Raw genomic sequence first — 27,429 nt, 5'->3', positions numbered from 1 at the left:
CGTGTGCCAAATGTTTTATTAGCCCTTGAAATCTGATTCATTTGTGCTCCAAAATGAATAAATGCTGGTTTTTGAAATGTGGATTTTGTATTAATGAGAGTGTAAAAAATCAATACTGCAGGAGGCATAAAGCACACAAGGCTGACAGTAGACTAAGGATCCATCCGCTCAAACAGACACTCCTGTGTCAGGCAGCCACTGAGAAATGCTCCATACATCCTCGGACTTGCACACCAACTAATCGCGCTAATCAATACTGTCTGATTGCCTACTTAATCACTGGTGTCACATGGCGACATCTCTGGCTGAGTCGGGAGTTGGAGAAGTAGGCGTAGCAGTGAAAAAGTTACACATGATGGGGATTTTAACAAGAGTACGGCGTTTTAATCCTGCAGATCAGCTTTCGAGGGGTTTACACAAAATGCGTCAGCACATACTAGATTACCTTATTGAAGGCTTTGTAGCACAGACCACACAACTCTACAAGGTAGGAGAGGCTGAACGTGCCATACTGGATAACAAAGCTCAGCAGCTTGGAGAAGGATTCAAGGAGACTCTGCAAACAGAAGGAAACACGTCTCACATTTGAGCCGATCTGTGCAATTCCTGCTTCGGACTACTTACCCGAGTTGCGCTTGTCGTTGGGATTTTTAGAAGACAAATGATGATCCTTAAACTGGCATCCATCGGGCACTAGGAAGAATTTCAGATTCAAAAGAAATCAAAAGGTTGTGCACAAAGTGAGATTCTGTGATCACTTAAATGATCAAGTTCCTGGATCTACCATGGACATTAACTTGACCTCCAAGGTTAAAAGCGTCAGATTCAAATCAATTACAGTTTTAAGGCCGACTATTGAAGCTGACTGGAGCACTGCTGAATGCTTTCTCCTCCGGTGGTAATCACATTAACCCATATCAGACCATGATTAAGTGAGCGGAAGAGTTGGTATCTACCTTCAGGGGAAGCACAGAGGGCAGCTTTGTGAGGAAGGTCTGGAACTGGTTGCAGATGGTAGTCCACAGGTTGCTAGGAGAATCCATGGGGAGAGCTTCCATGAAGGAGGCAATGTTTTCCAGGCAGTGCAGCATTGTGCCCCCTGCTGGCAGACTCTTTTTGTTGTTCAAGCCCTTTAGGGCACAGAGACACAAACCATCACCGGGTTATATAATATAATTCCACAACTTGAGATATTTACTCTTAAGATCAAGATCTTGATCAACCGTGATGCTCATGAAAAGAATGAAAGATTGAGGACAGCGATGTGAAAATAGCCATCTGGGTGAGCTCAAGCAGCCATAGCTTCCAGTCATTTCAATTTATTTACTCAACAATAATCCAGAAGCAGCACAGTGGTGCAGAGTACAGCAGGTTTCTGGAAAAGCTCAGATGATTTGTTGTTTTAAATGGACTGTGTTGAAGAGTCAGATAAACCACTAAAGATTTGGCAAGAGCTCCCCCTGCTGGCTACACATTAAATCACGTTTTTTAAAATAAAATAAAAAAGTTGTACCTCTAGCAGCATGTTGAGGGCTGCAATAGAGCTCAGCTCGTTGAAATCAATCAAGGAAGATGCTAAGGTTCGCAGAAACGTCCCATCTGTGAAGTGAATGAAAGTGACTGGACGCATTTCATCAACTGCAACTTTTAGGCCTAAAAAATAAACAAACCTTTGATGTTGCTCTGAAAAAGCTGGGGCAGGATGCCATTGGGGGCCAGCTGGTGAAACACACAGCGCAGGAATTGCTTGGCTACACCTGCCACATTGCCTGGTATCAGCATACTGCAAAACAGAACAGACTCATCTACCGACTGACAAGACGAGCTCGGAGCTTCAAAGTGTCATCATACCTTTCAGCTTGTCCAGAAAAATTGCCACTAGATGCCAATCTGAAAGAAATCCATGAATTATGGATGAGTCCTAAGAGCGGGTTGTGACACTTCATTGAACGCTGAAGTGCTGCGTGGACGGCTGCGTACCTGCCCACAGACTGCATGATGTCGAGCAGCATCGGAGCAGCCAAATCAGGGCTGAGGTGGATGAACATTGAGAGGACTATAACAGCGAGGCTGAGGGTCTCCTCATCATATTCCTCCAGCACAGCTGCACAGTCCCGACACCTAATAAAAAAATTAAAACAGATTTTTATAGGGCAGGTGTGACCAAAGACCAAATTCCCTCACCTGTCAGACATCAAGGTGGGCTGCTCGTCGATGAACTCCTCAGGCGCCGGAACGAACATGCTAACCGTGCTCGGTGCCGACAAAAGACTGGTTTTTGTTGGACCTACTGGGGACCAAGATGTGTTAATTCATGGCTTGATTTTAACAATCATCAAGTCGCCTGTGGCTCACCCGTCTCCCAAGTGCAGATGTTGTGCGGCGCGCTGGACTGATGCTCCAGCTGTCTTTTCATCAGCTGACTCATAGTTAGAGCCCCCAGGGAGCCTCGCTTCACTTGACGGTACTGAGCTGGAGGTCAAACACAGAAAACAACACCTTTGAGAATATGTTGAATTGATGTGAGGCTTACTGACAGCTTAAACATGCGAGTAAGATAACGTGAAAATGGAGGAGATGATGCCACATTCATGCCTTTAGAGGTCCTCAGAAGATTAATCGTTATTATAATAGTTTATTGATTTAGTTAGTGATGGTTAAAGGATTTGGTTTTCAATTTAATATTTATTTATAGCTTTAACAAAGTTAAAAAAATATTTATTTGCAAAAAAAAACATATACGTTTCAGTCTAATTTTATGCAAAAACAGTTGTTTTTGTCAAAAACACAATAGAAAAACAATGCTGACAATCTCTTAATCAAAGCATCCTACTTGATACTGAAGAGCGGTGGCTTGTTTCAGGCATAGCAGCTTCAAGAGTTGGGGCTGAGGCAGATTCTCGAGGCTTTTCCAAAGTAGACAAAACTTTGTGATCTGCAAGGCAACATGGACGAGTGATGGGTGATCCGCGGGCATCAGAATATATGAGATCCTGTGCCGATATGACAGCAAGAACGCTCCCCACCATCAGTGCAGCATTGAGTCCCAATTGTATTGATTTTATGGCAAATTTTCTAGCTTTGACAGATACATTTTTTATTATTTTAGTTTGTTCTTTCAAAAGCTTTTAAATGAGGCATTGTTTCCCTGCATTGTGAGGGCTTTAAAGTGGTACATTCATACATTTTTAAGCCATTATTTTACTAGTGCATGAATTAAGGAAGAAATGAACAGATATACACAAAATACTTGAGTCCACAACAGAAAACTGAAGACATGCAAATGATGTAAAAAATAATGAGAGATGAAGCAGATTTTAAAAATTAGAAGGAATATATCAACACACATTATAATAAACTGAGAAAAAAAATGCACAAAACTAAATCATTTTAACCCTTTAACCGCCTGCCAAACCAAGTTGTTAAGTACTTTTTAAAAACTTTGATATTGTGTATTACTCACCCAAGACAATATAAAATTAACAGAATAAATGTTATAGGTTAAAGGGCTAAAAAGTTAAATAAAATTTAAATTATCAAAAAAATTGGAGTGAAATTTATAATTATCAATTTTAAAGTTTTCCCTAACCTAGATGTTGCAAAAGACTAAATGTGAAGTTGGATGTACAGAGAAACTATTCCAGGGTTTTTGCATTTTTGAACAAAAAGTACTTCACTGTGAGCTCAAAAGCCTATCAAACATCACAATATCTTTTTTTTTTAGATAAATATTTTATTTTTATTTTTTTCTTAATTTCAGAAAACTATAATAACTATTATATAAAAAAAATATATGTATAAAACTCATACCAACCTATTTACTCAGGGCTATGGGCTATTTTCCCCAAATATTTGCCCCCCCAATTTTTTAGTCAATATTGGGCCAAATCCAAATTCCTCCACAACCCCCACAGCTTCTCCCTACCCCTACATGAATCCCTCCAATTGGAGAATTATGGAAAGTTAGTGCTAAGTCTGAATTCCTTCTCTAATCCCTAGAAACTATAAAGTACGGGACTACTGTATATAGTAACCTGGATTTTAAAAGCATTACTGCACTGTGTTCTGGTGATGAAAATGTAGATAGTTTATTAAAACATTACATTTAAACATGTTTTTCTAGCAAAAATTGTTCGACCGCAATACATCGTGGTCTGTATTTTCCATAATGTAGTGAGCATCATGCACATTAGGTTTTCGCAAAGACTTCTGGGAAATTTATAGTGCACTCGATTTTGGAATTGTAGATTCGGACAGCATTACAAAGTGGTGAACGCACTATATAGTGAGTAGAGAAGGAATTCTGACAGTGTCTTTAAGTTTGGATGTCCCACTCGATGATGTCATCAATAGTCGCCTGTTATGTACGTAAGCACAGAGCTGCTAGCGTTTAGAAAGGCATAACAACACTGGTTTTATAACTTTAAAAAGGTCATGCTAGAACAAAAGGTCATTAAAGTGCTTCTCCTCCACGACACAGCACAATGCTCTACCCTTAAAAAAACTATTTTGGACACCTCTTTCCCTTCAAATGCCCCTTCAATTGGAGGTGCGGGGGAATAATTCGGATTCGGCCTTAGTCTTATTATTAAGATATAAACCAATAATAATGAGAAGAATAAAACTATGTGTGTTGATCCTTTCATTTGTAATGGCCTTCCTCTCATCTCATTTGCCACTCTTCCAAATTTTTTTGCCTTCCTTTAAAATGTTCTAGCTCCGCCCCCTGGACAACACAAGTTTGCACCTTTTCTTTTAGAAGCTCTTACGTGATTGAAAGTTTTTTTTTTTTTAACTATCTGAAGTGTCATAAACTCTAGAAAACCACAAATAACCTTAACGTTAAAAAATGCGACTAAAGTGTGCAGATTAGAAGGATTTAACTTTTTCTCTTTTATCTAAAACTTTAACTTGGAAACTGCTGGAGGATATAAAATAAGCAACATGTTTTAATAAAAATCTGTGTACTGTATCCTTTACTGACAGAAGTACACCACGTCAAATGTCTTCAAACATCTTTCACCCGTCCTCCTTCTTACCCGCTTCTGTGGTCTGCTCGGCTCCCAGCTTGTCGAACGTGTTGAAGGAAATGTCCAGATATTCTCTCTGGATGGCGCTGACTGCTATCTTCCTCTGCTTACGCTGCCTGGGAACAATCTGGATCTTGAACTCAGCTTCGTCGTTGTCGTCTGCGTTATCAGGTTTGGGGTCGCTGTCTGCTTCATCGCCCATGTCGTCATCTTCCTCGTCATCTCCATCCCCTTCTTCATCATTGCTGTTGCTTTTGGTTTTCTCTGGCGAGGAGAGCGGCTCCGCTTTGTCCTCTGGGATGTCCAGGAAGACGGTCCTGCCAGACGGACTCGTGCAGAGCCCGATCCCAGTCCGATTATCCTCAGACGTGTCGTCTATCGATGTGTCAGGAACATTTGGCGTCTTCCTCAGGAGGTCTCTCTTCTGCTTCAGAGTCATGGGGCTTTCAAGGCAGATGCTCTCATAGCGCTCGGGGATATCTAAGGAGGCGCTTTGCTTCAGCGGCTTCCGTCTCTTCTCCACAGGTAGTTGTTGTGAGCCGCTTTCTCTTGAAACAAGTTCTGGTGTCTTTCTTTCACTGGAGCAGTCCTCCACACTCACCTGAACCACAGGGGACAGCCGCAAAGTGCTGCTACTGGCAGGGGAAGCTGAGACTTTGGGGCTCTCGTTAAACTTGGTCCCTATGATGGTGCTGAGGTCAAACTCTTCATCGCTCTCCACTATCCTAAGTGGAGGCAGTGGTTCAAACACTAAGGAGTCACTGTCAGACATGGAGAGCAAGGAGTGTTTTTCCTGAATGGAGGTGCAGTCGGAAGAAAGATCAATGAGATCCTGGTCCTCCTTCTCCTGCGCTGATCCCTCTAAAGAACCCTGATCCATTTTGTCTTCAAAGGTTTCCATGCAGCTCAGGCGCACTTCTGGGATGACATGCTTGGATGTGTCAGACTGACCTCCTTTAGATCCTCTTCGGTCCACTGGCTCGACTCGAGCCGAAGAGCCATCAGAGGATCCCTTCCCGTGCTGCCTTCGGGACGCCGCAGAGGAAGGCAGGATCACAGGCGGCACTTGCATGTCGCAGCGATCGATACAGGATTTCCTCCGGTGTTCATCCAGACTGAAGAGAATTGAGTCGGTGTTGGAAATGTCCAGAGATTTCTGCTTGTGCATGGCCTGCAGCCGCTTCTTCCTCGTGCTCTCCTCTCTCACACAGTGAAGGATGCTGTCAGGTAGAGTGCCCCCCTCACGATACTCCGACAGCTCAATTTCGCCTGGTGCACAGAATATTGCAGTAAATATTAAATATAGCAACAAAAAAAGAACTATAATGAAACGATGTCTTTACTTCTCTTGGCATTCAGCTCAACTGGTTGATACTTCACCGACTTGCTGCCTCCGATTCTCTTTAGACGGGCAAAGAAGGTCTGAGACTCCTTGTTTCCAGCACCAGTTGGCGTGTCATGGACATCGGACTCATCGAAAACGCTGTCCTCCTCTAAAAATGTAAAAACACACAAAGCATTTTCAAAAAGGTTATTATCACCCAAAAAACAGATTTACGGTCCATAAGAATCTAAATAAACATATTCATGTTGGTCTCAACAGTTATTTTGCCTTTTGAATTGATAAGCCAGCAAATATATCACTGAAAATATGAAAGTTTTGCTGATCAAACGGTAAGACTCTAAAGTCTTTCTGCTCCACCTTTTTCTTTCTCACTGTAGCGGCTCATGTTGGAGTTATCGCTGTAAAGGGGTCCTGCTGCGGCGTGTGGACGACAGCTGTGATACTGAGCGTTCAGCGTGTTGATGGTGATGTGGATCAGATGGAGGACCACCTTACTGCCATCCATGTCTCGGTATGGATACTGCAGATTTTATAAAACAAAAGCAGCAAACCAAAACAACATTTAGTCTTTTGCAAAAGAATCCATTAAAATTGTTATTATAGTAAATATAAATAGAATCACAGCTAAAATTATGAAAAAATGTCCAAAACTGAGGGATGCAGCGATTCACTTTTCCCCACGATTTGGTTCAAACCTCAATTTTTCAGTCACAGTTTTGCTAAAAATTTGGGAAAATCATTTTCTAAAAAGCAAGAGACAATGAAGAAAAACCTCTCTGTTGGCTTATCCAGGGGTGTCAAACTCCATGTATGTATGATGTAATAAAACAGTAATTACTATATTCCTCCTAACTTTTGCTTTATTGTTTGTTTAGCTACGATTTGATTAGCAAAACATACAGATCGCAGAGTCGTGGCATACCCTGTAAATGAAAGTATTATTGAAGTGAAGGCAGAAAAGTACCTTATACAAAATGACTAGCAGAGCCTTGAGCCACATCTGTCTAATATGAGGCCTCAGAGCCCACAGGGAGCACCGGGGGGGCTGCTGGAAGTAGTGTCTCAGCTGTGGACATGTGCAGTACTTCAACACCTGGACCACCAGAGGGAGCAGCTGCTTCCCCAAACTAATATTATAGTCCATAACCTGGAAAATAACACCAGTGGAGTTGATCATCTTCATGATTTATGATGTCATTTCTTTTAATGCAAATCAATCACCTGTGCAATGCCGGCTATGAACCCGTTGAAGCAGGTGGAGGTGCGCATCTTCTGCGGCGCGATCATGAAGCAGCCCTCCTGCTGGTCGTAGCCCAGCAGCACGTACAGGTGGCGCTTCACTGTGTTGAAAGCCTTGGCGCTGCCGATGTCCGCCTCGGCACTGCTCTGGTCTTTAGCCATGAATTTCATGAGCACCATGATGAGCTGGTGGACCGTTTGGTGATCGATGCCCGCGTTCTCGGGCAGCAGATCCCTGATGATGGAGTCGTCCTCAGGGGAAGGCGTTTGCCCTGCAAGAGGGGCTGAAGCATCAGGGTTAAAGTGCAGGAGGAAACGTGCTGAAAGCACAGGAGAGGATGGGGAAGGGAAGGGATACCAAAGCCAGAAAAGGGGGCAGGGGGAGTCAGCTCATCTTGTCAGAATGACACACATACAACTCTTTATTTATGGAAAACATGGAATGCACACAAAGGAAGTCCAGCTATTTGCAAAAGCTTTTTTCCTCTCTTTCCCTGCTTTTTTCACTGTGCTGTTCCTCAGTTATGGTGTAGTTACACATTTTAGAGCATCATTTACCTGGTAGGACTTTCTCTATCATATCTCCAAGTGTGGGGGCAGAGAGCTCCTGCCTCGTGAGCCTTAAAGCTAAAAATCACATACGAAGAACACGCTTTAGGGAAAAGTTTACAGGGGAGGGCAGCACATGGCATGCTCCTGCTTATATGCATGTGCTAATACGTCAACAATGAGCAAAAAAAGTCAAATAACTGAACGACACAGAAATTCTTCAGAATTTAAATTGTTTAATGCTTGTTGTCTAAAATATGAAAAAATGTGTAACTTTCTAAAGCAAGAAAAATCTAATATTTAAAGCATTAAAGCATGTGAAACTCTAGAATTTTTTTAAGGTGAATTATAGTTGATTGAGTGAAGAGATATTTTTACTTAATTGGGAAAAATAGCAATTAGTACTGAAAAATGTGAATTGAACTCAAGGAGAAAGCAGATGCAAAATAAGTCCCAAAATAACTTCTTTTTAAAACAAAGTATGGAGTCTCTGTGCAGTAGTGTGATGGTAAGCACTACCTTCTTCTCGGTTTGGTTCAGACCTTAATTTTTGGGTCAAGGTTTTCGTATAAACACTCACCAGCCACTTTATTAGGCACACCTATCCAACTGCTTGTTAATGCAAATTTCTAATCAGCCAATCACGTGGCAGAAACTCACTGCAGTTAAGCAAATAGACATGATCGAGATGATCTGCTGCAGGTCAAACTGAGCATCGGAAAGGGGGTTTTGAATCTTGTAATCAACTTAAATGTTGAGCAGGAGGAAGGACATAAGAGGCTCTTAAACAAGCCTCAAATGCAAAACATTCATGCAAATAGCATTTGGTCAAAAGTAAAACTGAAGAGACCAAGTGTAAAAGTGAACTTGATGACTTCATGACATGAGTTTATCTACTCACGAAGTCGATTGCTCAGGGATTCTGGCAGTGAAAATGCCCGTTTAGAGTCTGACGGGTCTCCTCTAACGCTGTCACGCAGCGAGCGCACGCTCTTCTGCTGGTTCCTGGCAAAGCGGGCTCTTCTTATTTTCCACATTGCCGCATCGCTGAGGTTGGCAACATTGGTCCGAACAGCTGTGATGGCTGTCAGGAGAAAGTTAAAACTCTTTTAGACTGTAAATAGTGATAAAAATGAAAGATGGCATAGTAGTTATTAAATACTTGTGGGGAATGGGAACTCCTTGTTGCAGTCCAAGTGCAGCTGAGCCTCAAGTGATAATGTTTCAAAGCGGTTCACAAAAAATTCCCAACTTAGAGCCGGAATGTCCTTCTTCAGGAAATGCAGCAGCAGAAGTTTGCTGAGAATGATGGGGCGATCTCTGACCACAGTGTCAAACTGGAAGTCCATGCACAAACACAGTCCCTGCAGAATGTACACACGCTCTCACTTTAGCATGAATGCACCCTTGATACATTGATAAACATGTTGCATTTCTTGACTCCAGTGTAGCACAGATCACCTGAAGAGCCGGTCTTTTGATGGTGTCCAGCAACAGTCGGGCTCTGGTGGCCACAGCTGGGTTGACATCTTCCACTGAAGCCAGGAAACAGCAGAAAGCATGGGCCAAAGCGTACTTTAGCAAATGGTTTTTAGTCACTGCACCGATGTCCAGGAACCGACACAGCACAGCAACCTTCTCAACTGGAGAGATTTGACAAAAAGAGAAAAAAAATACCAACATATATATTTATATATATATTTTGTAATTTATCAAACAGAAATAGGTTTGGGTTCAGTTTATAAAGAAGTGTCTTAAGTTGCCTTTTGAAAGCGTTGACAGAGTTTAGTCGAGAAAGTGGAAGTTTGTTCCAAAGTTTGGTATTGGGATTGGGAAATTAGTACTATTTTTACATTTTCTCGACTGGACAAAAAAATTATACCAATATACAAATAATTCCTTCATTTTAAAATATAATTTCTGACACTTTAAGTTTTATTAATTCAACTCTAAACCATCTGACATCATGCTCTCACCAAATGTCACCTGGTGGAAAAATCCCCACATTGACCACTAGATGGCAGTAGATGAGAAACTGTGCAGTTGCAAACTGACATTTTTTTATTAGTTTTTAAAGGCTTTATAGCTACATATATCAATTTATACTATTTGGGTCTCATCATTATTGAATAAATGTTGTAATAATTTAAACATGACCAAATAAGATGTCTATGTTCTTGATGAAATACCTTAATTTATCTGCTAATTTGTATTATTTAGGACATTTATCAAAGCAAATAGCTTTAATTATAGATTTGTGAGATATTTGCTGAATATCAGGCTCCACAATTTCCTATATTCCATGTACATCAAGTCTTAGTGAGCATGTACAACCCCTTTTTTCAAGGTCACAAAACTGCTCCCTGCAAATCACATGCAAGAAAAAAAACATCAATCCCACTGATCCTCCCATACTGCCTTTTTAAGTACTACAGTAACCATAGCAACACAGGCTCGAGGAGGGAGCAGGATGTAGTTTAGGAAGAGATCATGCAAGGATAACTGCACTTTCATCAAATGAAACCATGAAAGACTAAAAAATTCTCACCAGCTTCAAATCGTATTTTCCAGTCTTTGTTATTGAAGTTGGTGTTGATCAGGTTCCAGAAGATGTCGGCCCCATGAGGCAGCGAGAGGGCATGGAGGAGCTGCGGCACGGACAGGGAGGCCAGCTGGCAGAACTCGGACTTCAACATCGACCACAGGCTGAAACACAAACAGTAAAGCCGTCTGATTCTCTTATACGTGAGCAGCAACGGGTTCCTTCGCTGCAGCACACACCTGGGGATGAGCATCTTCTCCTGGATGTAAGCCAGAAACGCGGGGTGGTCCTTACGGGCGAGGTACAAACACTCGCCATGGAGACACAGGATCTTCAAACAGTTCAGCATGTTGAACAGGATGTCGGGCTCCTCAAACTTTGACATTTCCTGGAAAAGCCAGAGCAATCTTAACTTCGAAGGCCTCTTTAACCAATTTGTAGCTTTTTTGACACATTACCTGAAGGACCGTGTATATAAGCTTTAGCGAAACGGGGAGCTGCTGGTAGGAGAACTTCTTGTCGGAATTATTTTTCATGGCTGGAATAAAACAAGGAGATTGTTTAAATTTCAAACTAATTCACCAAAGTTTTGAAACCAGATGAGCAAATCTGAATCTAAAGTATATTGAAGCATGTGGTTATAAATTCCAAATACTCCTATGGAACATGAAGTGTAGTTCTAACCTGTATCCTCTGGAGAGTGGTTGCTTGGTTCCTCTGTGTTAGTCCCGGATGGATTGTCTCCTTCCTCGCTTTCATTCTCCGCCCCGATGGAGAAATCTTTTTGACATGAGAGTAAGGTTTCCTCCAAACTATCGGTGGGTTCCTGCAGAAACATTGTATTGAAAGACTTCTATGCAGAGTAATAAATCACTTTTTGCAACATCCATAATTTAGCTTGATGCAATTTTCCTTTATGGTTTTATTGTGCCATAACTATACTTGCTTGTTTGTCTATTTGGCAATGAATGCAGGGCTGGAGGGGGTGGATTTACCGCAAAGCCGTACCTGCTGAATGTTCAAGGTTAATTTATGCATGCAGCGTGTCTCACCACCAGGTTTATCTCATCCCGGGGGGTCAGCCTCTCCAGGAGCTCACAGCCCAGCTGGTAGCACAGAATGCTGGATTGGCACAAGCTGCACTCAAGGGCCTTTTCATCCTTCTGGCAGGTATGTGAGCCCCCCCACGGCGCCTGGAAGACATTGTTGATGATGCCCACAATATCCTTCCCGAGGCTGCTGTCTAGACCCAGCATCACACCATCATCCTGGAGCTCCATCTGAAACAGCCAAGGGAGGGGCGGGGTTTAGCAAAAGTGGAGCATGACACAAAAATCTCTGGGTCCCACCTGTGACTATTCTACTGTTTCTTTTGTTTTACCTTAAATTTAACTTTACACTAAGCAAATGGAATACGAGATAAAAGAGAAATATGGCAAAATTTGACATTTCACATTTTCTTTTTCTTTTAAATTACCTGCTTTAAGATCAGGTCAAACATGAGGATGAAACAGCCGAGGTTCATGTCATCGTCGTCACAGTCCAGGTCCAGAGCGCAGTGGCCGGTGGCGTGACCCAAGTTTTTAAAGGGACTGCAGCGCAGGGGGCTACGAAACGGGCTTCTGAAGGGACTCGGGAATGGGCTGAGGGTGTTGTGTTGCCCACGGCGTCCTGGATCTGACACCACACTCACCTACGACAAAGATTGCCATTTTTTTATTAGATCATTTGTTTTTTTTAATATGTACTTTAGACTATTTTAACATGTTATTTTCTGTCATTAATCTGCATCACATTCAAGTTCAATCAAGCCCACAACAAATTCTATATTTAGATGATGGCAGTTGCCATGGCAACTTCACAAATGAGTAGTTAAAAATAAAAAATAAAAAAAATGAGGAATGAGATGTATTGATGTCTGATGTTTTCCTTTTCATCGACGTCCTGCTCACCCGGCGTGCTTCGTTGTTTCCAGACAGATCCGAGGCACGGGCTTTTCTCTGATTGGCCAGTTCTTTTAACGAGTTCACTCCATCGGAGAACATCCCGATCAGCAGCTGAAGAGGAACCACGATGTCGAGCTCTGACAACACCTGCAGAGCACAAAACAGAAAGACACAAAAGTCCTATTTAAAGCAATTTCTTTACTTTTAAATATTTTTCTAAATCATGTTTTGAAGAGAGAAACCAACTAATTAATTCTATTATCTTCAAGTTCTATGATGGAGGATTCCATTAAAACTGATGATCAAGACTTTTAAATAGTAGAGTAAATAAAAATGGCAGAAAACCTTAAATATTACAAATGGGAATAGTGCAGCATTCTGTTACTGCAAGTGGAATAAAATAAAATCCCACCTGTGGTTCTCGGTCTCATTCTGTAACCCAGATCCACATTCAGCAGGGCCACGGCCCAGACTTTAACACTCTTACAAGCTGTTCAGTTCACACTCACAGTGGACTGAGCTGCAGGACCCGTGGCAGACAAAATGAGTTTATGTGTGAGAGAGAGCGCTCACATGCAGCCACAGAAGAGCCTGCTCCTGGACGGACGCAGGGTAGCCAGAGAATCTGCAACTGATGAAGCCAAACATTTCCTCCATGGAGAAGGGCAGGGGGCACAACTCGATGTCAAACATTTTGCTGCATGGGGGGAGAAAGACACCAGGAGTGCAGTTTGATCGCATTAGTACAGTCAGAATTGCAAAATTAGACATTCTATGAAATCATGCCTTCCTGTTTCTACACATTTTGACTATAAATGCATGTGTTGTAGCGTAATTTAAAGTCTTAGTGGGTTTATTCTTTGAAATAGATGATGAGATCAAATATTTAAATCTTAGATAAATAAGGATCTAGCAAACATATTTATTTACATACAAAGGTTGTGATTTATGACAGACTGACTTTTTCTGGTTCATTAATTTGAAGGCTACTTATAGTTCTACTATAAATACATCTATTTCAAAGCTGTACAGTGCATTAGTCAATGCAAAAGAAACAGAGAAAAAATGTGAAATTGAAGCTAAAATATAATGTTAATTTTAAAATTCCTCTACAAAGCAAATGCAGAAAAGTAAATTGTAGATGTTGGAAATTAACCATCAAAATGTGTTTTTGGAATGTCCAACACTTATTCAGTATTGAAAAAAATGTTCACAGAACACAAAATTTAGTGCTTAAGAAACAATTTAGTTAATTTTTACTTTTGTCGATCTTTACCACAATCCTGATGATAGATACACAGCTGCTGCTGCAGCAAAAAAAAATAAAAAATAAAACTATCTCTATAAAAATTGAAAAATTCAGTCTCGCCAAATTTGGAGAACCACAACATTTTTTGTTTATTCGAAATGAAACATTCCAAAAAATTTAGGCTAAATTGATCAAATTCTTATCACCTTTTCAGTCAAGTTTTGTATGAGTCCTCTTGAATAACTGATAACTATGTCCACACACAAAGTGTTCCTAACTTGTCTTAATATTATTTGTATGAAGTGATCTAACTTTAAGAACTATAGTTCATTCTTTAGCTAATTTGTTTTGGAATTTAAGGGGGGAAAAATAAAGGACTTTTAAAATTTTGTAATGTAAATGTTTCTACCTTTTCAAATCAAAAAGAAAAAGGAGAAATAGATGCTGAAAGTACCTAAGCACTTCCCGGAACTCCTTGAGCTGGCTGTCTGGTACCTCCGTGCGGATAGCCTCCAGCCACTCAGGCATAAAGCACTCCCAGAGAGGCTGGCTGATGACGTTGTACGGTATCAGACACAGGATACGGTTCAGACCCTCTTTTAGCTGAGTCACCGTGCTACACGACTTGTCCCAGTAGCCTCCCACCTTATAAAAGGATGAAGACACAGTGGTGACCTCAAATGCTTTACCTTACTACTCCTTTCATTTTGATTTTTCTTTTTTCTCACTCTGGCAAATTCTACGGGTTTGGGCAGCAGACACATGACCATGACATCAAAGCGCACTTCACACACAGTCTTCAGCCATTTTGTGACAAACTGCGGCTTCAGCTTCTCCACCAGGCTTCCCACTTCATCGTCCATCATGTAGGCAGTGGAGTGAAACCACTGGAAGACCATGCTGACCAGCCGAGCCAGGCTCTCCGTGGGCGTGTTCTCGTTGGGGGTGCACAGGCTTACCTTTGGACGGAAGCAAAACACACACTCAGAAAAAAAAAAGAAAAAAAATGAGAGTGCTGTGCACACCCTTTTCCACCCCCCTCTTGTTATTGACAGCCACGGGGATTACCCACCAGGAACCAGATGCCAAATTGACTGAGGAGACGCTGGTCATGCTGGTCGTCCTCCTTGTTATCAAACTCGATGTTGTCAAGAGAGTGGTGAGAGGCAGACAGGCCCATCTGACGACGCCTGTTCAGCTCAAACTCCCGCTGTTCAGCGTGGATTTCTGCCTCCTTCAGAAGACTGAGAGAGCATGGAGAGTTCAGACAAACAGAGACAGCGCAGTAAAACCTTTAATGAATAACAGTATGTTCAAAAAAATATAAAGTCTAAACACAATATCATCATTTTATTAATTTTTATTTAAATTTGGGAAAAATTTGCGTGAGAAAATGTAAGAACACCCTCAGTGCTTTTATGTATGGATCAAAGCACAGTAGGAAAGATGATTTAAAGTTATTAAAATTTATGACAGCTAACAACAGGGTATCCCAACAGGTTTTCACTCAGTGACACTCAAAGGTTTATGTCTTCTGGATTTCTTGTGCTATTTTTTTTTTTAAGTTTTTGGATTTAGTAAACTGAACTAGGGCAGGGGCGTCAATGTCTCCAGACCTCGAGGGCCGGCCTCCTGCTAGTTTTCCAGGTATATTTTAGTCAACAAGGAGCTTTGATGGCACGTTGGTCTGGAACATTTGTAGGACGCCTGCCCTCAAGGCCTGGCGTTTGACAGCCCTGATCTAGGGTGGAACCTGCCTTCGCCAAAAGGTGGCTAGGATAGGCTCCAGCAACCCCGTGACCCTGAACGCGATTAAACAGGTTATGAAAATGGACGGATGAATGGATTTTGTTGTTGTTCACCTTTCGTTATATCCCCTCAGGGGTCACCAGAGTGGATCAACTCTCAATAGCTACGTTTCCATTGACAATGAAATTGCAAAAATTAGATTTTAGATGATAAATTTGCCTAATGGCAACACAACAACTTCATATAACCTTGCATTTATCCCAAAAAAAAAAGTTTTGGTGCTGAGAGAAGGTGGTTTTGAGGTGAATCCAAACGGAAATATTTCGCAAAACTGCAATGAAAACACTTTATTCGAATTAAATGAGTCACGCAACCAACAGTGACTGCAACACAAGAGGTTCCGCAGCATCACACAGCTCATCAAAAGCGGAATTGTTGGATCCACATCTTCTCTGTAAAATCACCAACCACCATTTCCCATAATTACTTCAGCTGTAGCCGCTCCCACGTAGCTTGCTGCTTCATAGCCTGAATTAGAAGCTGACGTCTCCTTTGATAGATGATGAAAATTTTGCTTAAGTTTTGTGCATATGTGTAATGGAAATACAGCAGAGATTTTTACACCAGATACTATTCCTGACACAATCCTGTGTTTTATCCAGGCCAGGGACCGGCACAGATACCCCAAATTCAGGCCCCCTTTTGGCTACATAGGTAAGCAGCAGCATGAAGGGTCTTGCCTGAGGACCTACACTGGATTCAGCTCATTGCACTCCCTGGGAAACAAACTCTGGCTTCCCATGTGCCAGCTCTGTTTATCTGACAAATAAACACAAATAAAGCCTCATTTTTTTTAGTTCTGCCTCACTTCCTGTATCAAGCCAGTATTTGGATTTCAATAAACAAACCCATCCCTCATTTGTCATTAATGTTTTTGATGTACAGACATTGACATAAACAGATGGTCGGTCATAGCCAGATCTCATCATGTACATTATGTGTATATTTTATATTTCTGCTATGTGGAAAACACAATATTGCCAGATTTAAATGGATAAATCACACACAGAAGAAGGATAGTGACACATTTGGTGAAAGGATCTTGTGGTTAGAGGCTGAAAAGAAAACCAAGGATTAGATTTATGGATGCAGTGAAAGAGAGGATGAAAGAGAGAAAAAGATGCAAAGGATAAGGTGAGGGGGAGGCAGATGATTCACTGTGAGCAGCTGAGAGCAGAAGGAGATCGGTATGTTCTAATGAATGAAGCTTCTAATTAAAAGAGAACACGTTTTGTGGAAGACTGATAAGCGATGCAGTGTTCTTGTCTTGCAGTCCCACTAGAGCGTCACAGGCTTTCATCTGGCGCCTGTGACGTTCGCACAACCCTGTACTGACCTTATAACAGCCTCTACAGTGCACACCAGCTCCTCCGCTCCACACTCTCGGGTGTTGATGGGTGGAGGTGATGTCTGGTATAGATGGGTCTCCGCCGCAGCCCCCACCTCGCTGCTGTGGTGGTTGACATGGCAACGCTTGCAGTAGCGGACAGGCCGGTTGCCATGGCGCCCGCAGCAGCCAGCTGAGAAGCAGGTGACCACGGCCCTCCTGACATGAGAGCTACAGTTCTACAGTTGGTGAAGCCATGATAAGAAGGATAACAGGAGAAAAACCCCTTTAATTTGGTTTTAAGGGATAAAAGAACTAGCAAACACTCTTTTATCAAAAACTTCCCCAAACTTTTCCAGCTTAATAGTCAATTTTATTGAAAAGAATCTGAGAAGGGAGCTTGATTTGCGAGCATTTTCAGGAATAGAAACAGTTTGATGTCCCCACAGTGTCTCACATTTCTAAAAATAAAAAGGACTGCACTAGAGAGCCAGCCTAATCTGATCCGCCTCTAATCTTGTGCCATTAGAGAGATGCACTGCTCCATATCAAATTAACATGTCTGTCATCTGATTGTGAGTCCTTTTATTCATCGATTTGGCTTTTGACAATAAAATATGCTGCTCCTCTGTGCGTTTTTTTTTTCTGTGCTTGTCTAATTTGTGCTTTTTTTAAGTGGCTATTCTCAGACTTTTTTATATTTAAATTACATATAAGTTACTAAAAAAAGAACAGGTTCAGCCTTTTCAGAGACTGAGGCTGTGGATTATAAAAATCAACCCTTTCCATGAACAGCACATTTTCCTGATATACTGATCACAGTTTACCTGAGTCTCCCTAGAAACCAAGAAGGTTGACTATTTACAGGTTGATGATTAAATATTTTACGTTAATTATTTTCCAGGATCCATTTTTGGTTTGGCCGAAATGAAGTAGCTTGATTTAAAATTATATATATTTTTAAAAAGCTAATATTCAATGGTAATAAATAAAACAATAACATAGATTTAAGAATGTATGCAGTGATATTTTTTATGCTGAAGTGCATGGACTTTATAAAGAACAATGATCATGCAGGTTAATACATTAATACATCTTTTAGATGATACAACATTAAATTTCTTACCTTCTTTTGACAAATGGCAGATATCTCTGCTGCAGAAAAACATAACAACAATAAACATTCTGAAGACATTCATATTTGCAAAAAGGTCTTTTAGATTCTAATTTTACAGCAATGTCAGTACCCCACATCGCTCCCAAATCTAAAAAAATGTGTTAAAAATGTAATCCTTGCTTCTACAGTATTTAACTTCATTCTAGTTTATGCTGAATGAATAACAAGTAAGTTAAAAATAATACTCCTGAGATCTAAAATATTATTCTCACTGTTAAAACACGATCATACATAAAGTATATATATATGAGCTAAAACTGTAAACACTGGATACCAGAAAAAATGCTTGCTTTTAAATAAGAAACATCAAGGAAACCTTTAAAATGTAAAAAGCTCAAGATTTTTTAAGTGTTGGTTAAAAGGAAAATCATATATCAAGATAAAGAATGGTGGAGGACATATCATAATTGGGAGTTGTTTCCCACCGAGCATAAATATTGTTATTTACAAGTTTGCTAATATGATATCAAAACAAGAATAAATCATTTCTATTAAAAGCTGTGAAGTGTGATAAGATTTTTACCTTTTAAATAAGTTGAGTTCAAATACACCAAATTTCTAAAATAAATGTATGATGGGAAGTAAAATGAAATCCCTTTAAATCTTGTGCTGCTTTATGGATTTAACTGTTTGCTACAGGCCACAGTGAGACAAAAAAAATCCTGTAAACCTAACAAGACTGGAAATAGCTCATCAGTTTATCTCTGCCTATGAGCCCCAAACATCCTGGAAAACACACCAATCTGATTATACTAATCAGTGTGACTGCAGGATGGGTGGGTTTGTTATCTACTGAGGATCATTAACCAATGTTTTAACTGGAGAGCTTCATGCAATCATGCAATTAGAACAAACTATAGTTTCATTTTTTGTAATTTAGTAAATGATGAACAAAAATCACACAGGTATCATCTTTCTGGTTTTGTAAGATTATAACATTTCCTAAATAAATAGTAAAATTCCAAAACCTTCTATCTTTTGCTCACCTTGAGGCAGAAGGACATCAACAAGCCATTCAGCATGATCCCTGGAAAGGTTAAATAGATATTTTTTTTAAGAGTGACTCATAGAATGCCAAATATTTCTAATATCAGAGCCCAAAAAGACAGGAAATTGTAATGGATTACATTTTGATGAAAGGAGAACTAAGTGGATTCATGTTTGGGTTAAATCTGAGGGAAGACTGACTGAAAAGCTGAGGGTAAAAAAGATGAAACGTACCCAGCTATCCTCTGGCTGCACTCCTCACATATATAAAGTGGAGGGGGCTTGTCTCCCAGAGCAACTGAGAGAGTAGGATCAATACACATCTGCAACAATAATAGACAGTGTCAAAATAAAATAAAAAAATAGACAAAATGATTAAAAGAGGCCTTAACCGCCTTTATTTTTACTGCTTTGCATTACGTAGAAACAAATAAAACACAACCTGTTGAAAAAAAACAATGCTATGCTCTGATTTATGAGAAAAATATTGATTTTATCAAATATAAACAGTCATCTTTATTTTAAAATATTAAGAATATTTGAAGGTGTATTGAACTATAAAACAGAAACTTGTGTAATATCACAGTTCTCTCCTCAGTGAGGATGACTGGCTGCATATGCTGCACCCCATTTTTTAGCAACCTGTCCCTGCCCCTGTGTTAAACGCTTAAGGCCTCGGTGTTCAGATGGTTCTTTGTAATTTACTGTGCTCACTTGATTCCATCCCTATCCTCAAGGGCTCGCGTGGGGTCACTGCTTCCAATTAAGGCCCCCGCCCCCCCTCCCCCATAACGCCTTCTTGCTCCTGGTAATTGAAATCTGGGCTCCTTCTTCCAACTCACTTTTGAGCACAGGAGAGGTGAGGGAGGTGCACATGATGAAGTTGAGGTGCAGCAGCCGACTGGGGTAAAGCTGATAGAATATGATATCCCATGTTTCCATACTGATTTATTTATAAAGAAGCCAGACAAAAGCAACCCTGCCTGTGTGCACGGCTGGATTTGATGAAGTCTTCTTACACATGCTTTTTTTATCACAAAGACACTATTGAATATGTGGTGGATTTTTGATACATACATTGCACTGTAAAGCAATTTTTTTTCTGCAAAATTCACCTTAACAGCAGGTTTATTGATGGCATTGTGGCACTCAATGTGTTGACAATGGATGGGATTCCAGGCTGAACAAGGAAAGAAGATGTCATACAGAAGTTTGAAAACGATGGAAATTTCAGAGGAAAGCTAAAATTGGTAGATATAGATTAAACATTTGGTCAGTCTAAAGCTACGTTCACAGCGCCTTCGGCAACTTGCACTCAACCGGCCACTTCCATTGAAAAGTCTATGTAAATGCACGTTTCGGGCTTCCGTGTTCAAACTCTCGCATTTGCAGTTTTTAAGACAGTTTTTAAGGTTTGTGTACAAAATGTGTGGCCACTGAATGCACATTAGGTCAAACTTTGGCCAGTCAGGGACTCTGATTTGGTAGCGACACATGGATGGAGTCCCTTCTAATTTCCATTAGTGCTAACCGCTTAAAAACTTATGAGAAATTAATATTTGCAGTTTGTGCCCAGTTGGAATCATGTGACACAAAGTCTATCATACTTCAGGATAGAGGTGTGAAAGAAAAAGCTTGGAGCAAGAGTCACAAGACTTGCAGCGCTTCAACATTTTGCACCAAGCCAAAGAACTATAGGTGGCAGACATGCTACTAAAAAGTAGCAAAAGAAAAGGAAGCCCCTCCCTGCTTGTCCAGTGTGACCACCATGAACTATACTTGCATTCAAGAACCCACGTTCTTGAACAACCGTCACATGTCTGGTGTGTCCGTAGCTTTAGGAGCACTAGGCAGCAGATAAAGAGAATCTGACCAGTATACTGGAGGCCTCTGTATTCACTGATGGCTCCTGGTGGTTTCAGATTGGGCCAATAATGAAACAGCATCTGCACAGCCGCAGGTTTTACTTGGGACGGGCCGTACGAAATGACATAAAGCAGGTCCTGCAATGTAACAATAAAAATATCAAAAATACATGATGTGCAGTATCATCCAAATAAAAAGTAAACATTTAACATTTTTTTTCATTTTTGTTATTTCATCATTGAAAAACAAAATCTGATGGTGAAAGACTCAAACATCCAGGGCCTCCTTTCTTGTAGTTATTCATTAAGCTCCAAATGTTCTCAGTGGGTAAAGGGTTTAGACTGCCGGCAGGTCAGGATGGTGTTAATAAGGCATATGGCCCCCCAGATTCTGATTCACCTCACCAGGCAAATATCCAATCTATCTGAGCCTTTTTAAATTATCTTCTTCCAATAGTAAGATACAATTCACACATTTTGTCTGTTTGAGGCATTTTGTTGCTTGTTTCAATATGTTTTGGATTTTTTTTTTTATTGTACTGTAACACATTAAAAAACTACTTTCTCAAGAACAGCTTTTCAAACACTCATACTAGTAACTAATTTTCTTTTTCTTTACATTTTACTCAAAGTTCTCAGATTTTACAACTAGGTTTTATTTGTGTGGATAAATAAGGTGCTTTTTTTTTTCTTGAACCTCCATGTCAATATTTTTGTGTCTTAAAATAACATTGTTGTGAACAAAAACTTACCAAATCACCTTACATATCAGAATATCTATATCTCATAAAGAAAATAATCTGGCAAAATGTTGTTGTGGATTTCATCAAAAAGTTTCAAAAACTTTTAATTTGAAAAAAAAAATAATAGAATTTATGTGATGAAGAGGGCTTTACAGGGTTAAATATGTAAAGTAAATGTACCTTCCAGACTTCCTGTTTGTGCTTCATCAGACACTCCAACAACTGACAGTGATAAACTAAGAAGAGGAAGAGATCCGTATCAGCAGAGAGTTGAAGAAAGTTTACGTTGAATTCGAGCACAGGCAGTGACTGTGACCACAGAGACGTACCCGGGTTTGAGGTGTACTGCATTGCAATCATGAGCATAGACGAAGCTGACAGATTGACATAAGCTGGGACTCCGCCTTCCTTTCTTGTAGAGCCCACTGGAAAAGAGGGAAAAAGGTTTTTCTTGGTAGGAAAAAGAAACGTTTTTATATATTTAACTAATATAGGGTTTTTCAGATTCATTAAATCAGATTTCTCACACTTGTTGACATAGTTGTACTCACATATTGCCATAGGGAGGAAAGATGTGCTCAGATACTCAATGATGTCTTTATGGAGAAAAGGGGGAAATGTGGCTAATGTGGAGATCATAGTGTAGGGCAAAGTGCTGAGGATATCATCAGTGAGAAAGGGGAGGAGGCAAGCTGTTGTGTAAAATATAGACTGGCCCAGATCTGATGAGAAAAGGAGAAGGCAAAAAAGACAAAAAAAAAGACATACACAAACACACATTCAATCAACTGTACATGCAGTATTTACATACCGTATGTACATACAAGTTATATAAAACCCAGAATTCAACAATAAAAGTAAAACATTTTAGCATTAGCGACTGGTGTTAGCAGTGACCTTTCTGTAAGAAATTTCTAAGGTAACGTCTAAGAAAAGCTGAAAAATCTATGAGCCTTCATGCTTTCAAGCTTTTTTGAGAAAACAAAAGTTGAAATATTTATGACATATAAGAGCACTGACTTTGAGGCAGCTTTATACAACAGAGTGAACATTCTCTAAAGTCATCCCCCTCTTTTATGCTTTTTTTATTACATTTCCCATCGTTTTCAGTACACAAGTAAACATTTCTCCCACATTGTGGAACAAACATGCATTCAGGTATGATACACAGAAGAGAGGGCCTATTTATTTCAGGTGTTTCCAATGGCTTATGATGGTTGACAGGATCCAGCGTGCTCCCAATCACCCCATGCATCCCTCAAGATCCTCAGCAGGACTTCTCTCCTCCCGTTACAAAAAAGGCCAAAAAAAGCAGCAGAGGCTTCATGCAGGCCAGGCGGCTCGAGGATGATGATGACAAACAGTGGTGCACTTGGGCCTTGACTCACCATGCTGACCGTGCTGCAGCAGGGGCACCAGGTCAAGCAGGGTCACGAGGGTCACATAGAGGCCCTGATAGTCCAGAGAGGGGTACTCTGAGAGCTGAGCGTCCCGACTCTGCTGCCCCTGCCCCCCGCGGTCTGACGGGGCATCGCGCAGAACGCTGTAAAGGAGGGAGCGAGTAACTGTAGGGTTGATGGAACTGACTTGTGGTCTTAGAGATGGGGTGAGTGGGAATGGCACAGGAAAAAGACACATGGTCATGGGCACGGCCAAATTGGAAGCTTCCTGGTTCTCCTTCCTGCCTGTGCGGGACAGAATGCTGCTCCGGGGGCGGGGAGGGGAGGGGAGGGAAGGTGGGAGAGGGGAACAAGGGAAAAAAAGAGACAACAAAGACACAAAAAAACAGCACATTACATTGAAATGGCACTACAGAGACAGCGTAAATAGAAAAAAACAAACCCAGATAAACCCCACATAGGATGCAGTGTCTCACTATTTTCGTACAGAAATGCAAGCATGGGTAATTTGTTCGCTGCTTTGTCTTTTCCAAATGACTTCATTTCAACCACTTTTATTTTGGACTTGCTTTCCATTTTTAAACAAAACCAACGAGGAAAAAAAAATGACCACAAACTGCAATGATCACTGCATCTCATGCGTATCTGGTGACAAGGAGCAAAAATATAAAAAATGGCATGTTTTCAGTGGCAACCCCATACTTCTCCAAAAAAAGGAAGGGACGCGGCAGCAAAGAAAGCACTGTCCCTCGATGAATGCCATCTTCCAATCAGTCAGTGGATGCTATGCAGTAAGCCCAATGAGCCATGGAATGCAATTTACGGTGAAATTTCTTTGCGTTTAGTGGGGCTGTCAAGGATGGGAGTGACACCAAATTGGTTCGGGAAAATACAGAGGTGGCACTTTTGAAACATGCTTGAGCCTGTAATAAACATGTGTGTGAGGTTAGATCAAGAGCTCCTAGATCACAGCACATGTTTATTGCACCAGAGAAATAATGTCCGTATGCATACTTTATGATACTGCACCAGTATCATCGGAGTAAATAATGAGATCCAACAGGCATATGGATTCAGGTTTTTAAATAAATATAACAACTAATCTACAGTAGAGGAAAAACTATAATGACAAAGGAATAGGTTGTATCAAAGGGGAGATGACTGGTAAGTATCATGTTTGTGAGCTAATGCAGGATGGACAATTGTGTTTGCTGTCCCCTGGGGAAGGTGGTGGACATATTGGACTTTAAGAGAGGGAAAAACAAAAGCAAAAACTAGTTGGGTTGAGTGTGGAGCATCTAGGGTGGAGGAAGAAGGGGAAGGGAGGGGCCAGAGAGCATTGCTCTTTTTTTTTCTTTTTTTAATGCACGGTTATCAAAGAGCTAAGCTGTTCTATCAGGCAAATGGTTGTGATTTAGCCCAGATTATCAGTAAATATGTACTCCAGTTATCATTTTTTTAAAAGAAACACTCAAAAATTACATTTAGAGCTCCAAGGCAAGTGAGAAAGGGGATTGCATTGAAATAGTTCAACATGATATTTGATGAATAATGTTGAGCAGCAGAACATAGTATTACTACATGTGACCGATCCCCTCAAAGTGATACTCTGTAAGATTTTAGTCGGCGACCATTCGTTATAAATCTCGTTACAAAGCAGACCGGATCTCAGAGTATGACTTTTTCACCGCCTGTTTATAATAGAAACAACATTTTCAATTTGAACAATGAACACAGACAAAAACGGACCCGCTCACACACTAGACATTCAAAAAAACACCCATATGTGCACACATACATACACGCACAAACATTTGCATATGACATGTAACACATGTAGAAATGCACAGACACATGACATACATTTACTGTCAAACCCTGCACTATCACCTGTGTGCATCTGGAATATGTGTCTATATAGTGAGGTGGCACAATTTGGCATTTTATTCCAAATTAGCCAATAAGGAAGCAGAAAAACTATTTTGATTTGCTCCCTTTTTTTCTAATCTTGTGCATGAATCAACAACCTCAACTGACCGTTCTTCTATCCAAAAAAAAATAAAATGACACATGCCTGCTCCACTTTTCAAGGCTCACTACTTCTAACTCTGACGTTTCTTCCTATGTTTCCCTTCACTCAGTGCCTTAGGAGACACAGGTGCAAGAATAATCTCAGAGTCCCTGCTGAGGAAACAACGCTCTTCTAATGGCGGGCAGAGTGATTTGCCCTGCATATCTTAGGCTAAGAGGTTGGGCTTTGGGAAAATGTTGAGGCTGTGGTGAGAGCGGGCTCCTGCTGAGCGTTTCTTCTTTTACTCTGAGAATTCTTTCCCTCAGAGACAAAATCGTTACTCGAGTTCACACTGATTCCCACAGATGCAGCCCTTGTCACGCTCAATCAGTGCCGTGAGAGCCCATGTTTTAAGCAGCACAGTGATTGCTGGTGCTTGGCAGCCCCTCGCCAAAGTAGGAAGTATCCAGATACCCTGCAGCAGATAAATAATCCTTCTGAAGCAGAGGAATAAAGCACCAAATCTAGGCCAGCTGCCAATCTCTAATAGATTGTTCCCAAAATGATTAAAGTAGGCCTCCAGTGCTACTTTTGCAAAAAAAAGTTGCTAAAAATAAAAGCACAAAAACAAAACATCTCTGCCTTAGTTTAACATAACCTTTTGAAGGATAAGATGTGTCTAAAATGGCTGCCTTCTTGACCTGTTGTAGAAAAAAAACATTCATTTCCTCCTTGGAGGTTTCAGATGACCCAAGAGAGCAGGCTGACCCCGCGACAGCAAAGCTGGAGAAGCCAGCCCCGCAGGGGAAGGACACAGAAGCAGAATACCCGAGGGAGGGATTCATCTAGCAACTGGCCACTGAATCAATAACCATCAGAAACCTATCCATCTTTACTGTTGTAGCAGAACAGGCATGGTAACTAATTTTTAGTTGCTATGAGAACTGTTTATCTTGAAGCTTTTATTTTGGAAAAAAAAATGTGCAGAAGTAACCTGGTGTAAGTAGTCTCATCTGATGGTGAAGGAAGGTGTACAGCTAAGTTTGTTACTTCATCTGATGGCTCTAGAGCGGGGTACTTACCTGAGCAGCGTTTGGGAAAAGTATTTCAGTGTGTTTGCAATGTCTGTTCCGGAGGGCACAGGATAAATATTGTGTTGCACGCGGTTGTGATACTCTTGCAAGTATCGTATCTTAGAGGCAACTAGACAAAATAAAGAGCAGAGTAGATCAAACAAAGCAAATCAACACGGTAGCAAATCCTGTTCTTGGCAGAATATATGCAGCTGCGCAAGAGCACAAACAAAAACAGTGTGTTTCTCCTGTTGCTTGGCTGCGACCCAAGTGTGTCGCTGCGCCGTATATATAGAACATGAGTGTTTTAATTATCAAGTTAAACAAAGAGTCCATGTTCCCATGGCTCTCTGGCCTTAACCAGGTGACCTTTATGGTGCAGCAGTTAAGTCACAGGAAGCCTCCGAGGAGACAGTAACCTATTGCTTACAGAAATACACTCATGAACAAAAGGTTGTCAGTTCAAGTCCCATGACAAGCTGAGAAGAATGTGCTCAGCTTGAGCATGAGAGGGGCTTCCCTGCCTTCAAACACGGAGAGACACGCTGCAGCACCGAGCCCAGCTGGCCCCTTCCTGTTGAACTAGCTCCATGTTGTGTCAGATGTCACTTTTGCAATGGCTAATTAAGACTTCAAATAAAGCTGATGTGGGAAACACATGACCCATATTCAGGGGCTTTGATGTTTAGCTTCCAGCCTGACCTGTAAAGCAAACTGTGGCTTTGAGTTTCGTTTTTCCAATGCAACTGGACATTTTTTAGTTGAAATTCTGAGGTCTAAGTAAATGGATGTGTGGGGACACCCATTTCTAAGCAATGAAATAAGAAGGGAGGGCTGCAACAGATTTAAATTCTCATCAAGTCTAAGGTCTTATACACAATCAAGTCGACCTTGAGACCATCCTGTGTTTGCCCTCCATCCCCCAGTCACGTCAATCAAAGAAAATAAAAATAAAAATTACAGCAATTGTAATTTGCATTATTATAAAAAAAAAATAAGAGAAGGATAACGCATCTCTCTTTGACTGAAAGGCTATCTCTGCGCACTGAAACCTCCAGCCGCAGTGAGGAGGACGTGTTGCAACCTGCCTTGGCAACCGCGGTTTCATCACCAAGGACAGCTCCCCGTTTTTTCGCG

The 27,429-nt window shown here is 40.9% G+C and overlaps 1 protein-coding gene across 4 annotated transcripts in view; it reads right to left on the bottom strand.

Moving 5' to 3' along the window:
* LOC112149339 (protein unc-79 homolog) overlaps nt 1-27,429 on the bottom strand; it is a 34,353-nt gene that overhangs the window by 6,339 nt on the left and 585 nt on the right. Inside the window, exons 2-42 of one of the 4 annotated variants that reach the window (XM_024277024.2) lie at nt 26,302-26,422; nt 23,197-23,510; nt 22,360-22,530; nt 22,138-22,233; nt 21,989-22,044; nt 21,074-21,203; nt 20,316-20,380; nt 19,435-19,523; nt 19,200-19,240; nt 18,163-18,191; nt 17,046-17,275; nt 14,973-15,144; nt 14,629-14,859; nt 14,355-14,545; nt 13,225-13,348; nt 12,658-12,798; nt 12,183-12,398; nt 11,758-11,985; nt 11,390-11,531; nt 11,164-11,243; nt 10,945-11,093; nt 10,712-10,869; nt 9,625-9,806; nt 9,326-9,527; nt 9,065-9,247; nt 8,173-8,241; nt 7,597-7,934; nt 7,340-7,522; nt 6,733-6,895; nt 6,374-6,523; nt 5,040-6,299; nt 2,834-2,935; nt 2,356-2,472; nt 2,185-2,290; nt 1,981-2,121; nt 1,852-1,890; nt 1,671-1,783; nt 1,514-1,599; nt 957-1,130; nt 625-693; nt 446-556 (exon numbers count right to left, since the gene is read on the bottom strand). In XM_024277024.2, coding sequence (XP_024132792.1) covers nt 446-556; nt 625-693; nt 957-1,130; nt 1,514-1,599; nt 1,671-1,783; nt 1,852-1,890; nt 1,981-2,121; nt 2,185-2,290; nt 2,356-2,472; nt 2,834-2,935; nt 5,040-6,299; nt 6,374-6,523; nt 6,733-6,895; nt 7,340-7,522; nt 7,597-7,934; nt 8,173-8,241; nt 9,065-9,247; nt 9,326-9,527; nt 9,625-9,806; nt 10,712-10,869; nt 10,945-11,093; nt 11,164-11,243; nt 11,390-11,531; nt 11,758-11,985; nt 12,183-12,398; nt 12,658-12,798; nt 13,225-13,348; nt 14,355-14,545; nt 14,629-14,859; nt 14,973-15,144; nt 17,046-17,275; nt 18,163-18,191; nt 19,200-19,240; nt 19,435-19,523; nt 20,316-20,380; nt 21,074-21,203; nt 21,989-22,044; nt 22,138-22,233; nt 22,360-22,530; nt 23,197-23,510; nt 26,302-26,422 — 6,962 coding nt within the window. The remainder of the gene's footprint in view (nt 1-445; nt 557-624; nt 694-956; nt 1,131-1,513; nt 1,600-1,670; nt 1,784-1,851; nt 1,891-1,980; nt 2,122-2,184; nt 2,291-2,355; nt 2,473-2,833; nt 2,936-5,039; nt 6,300-6,373; nt 6,524-6,732; nt 6,896-7,339; nt 7,523-7,596; nt 7,935-8,172; nt 8,242-9,064; nt 9,248-9,325; nt 9,528-9,624; nt 9,807-10,711; nt 10,870-10,944; nt 11,094-11,163; nt 11,244-11,389; nt 11,532-11,757; nt 11,986-12,182; nt 12,399-12,657; nt 12,799-13,224; nt 13,349-14,354; nt 14,546-14,628; nt 14,860-14,972; nt 15,145-17,045; nt 17,276-18,162; nt 18,192-19,199; nt 19,241-19,434; nt 19,524-20,315; nt 20,381-21,073; nt 21,204-21,988; nt 22,045-22,137; nt 22,234-22,359; nt 22,531-23,196; nt 23,511-26,301; nt 26,423-27,429) is intronic. The other 3 variants (XM_024277097.2, XM_024277184.2, XM_024277258.2) reach the window with 3 other exon arrangements.

Source organism: Oryzias melastigma, linkage group LG22 (assembly GCF_002922805.2).
Source record: "Oryzias melastigma strain HK-1 linkage group LG22, ASM292280v2, whole genome shotgun sequence".
NCBI classification, from domain to species: Eukaryota; Metazoa; Chordata; class Actinopteri; order Beloniformes; family Adrianichthyidae; genus Oryzias; species Oryzias melastigma.
This window is presented reverse-complemented; position numbering and strand designations above follow the sequence as displayed.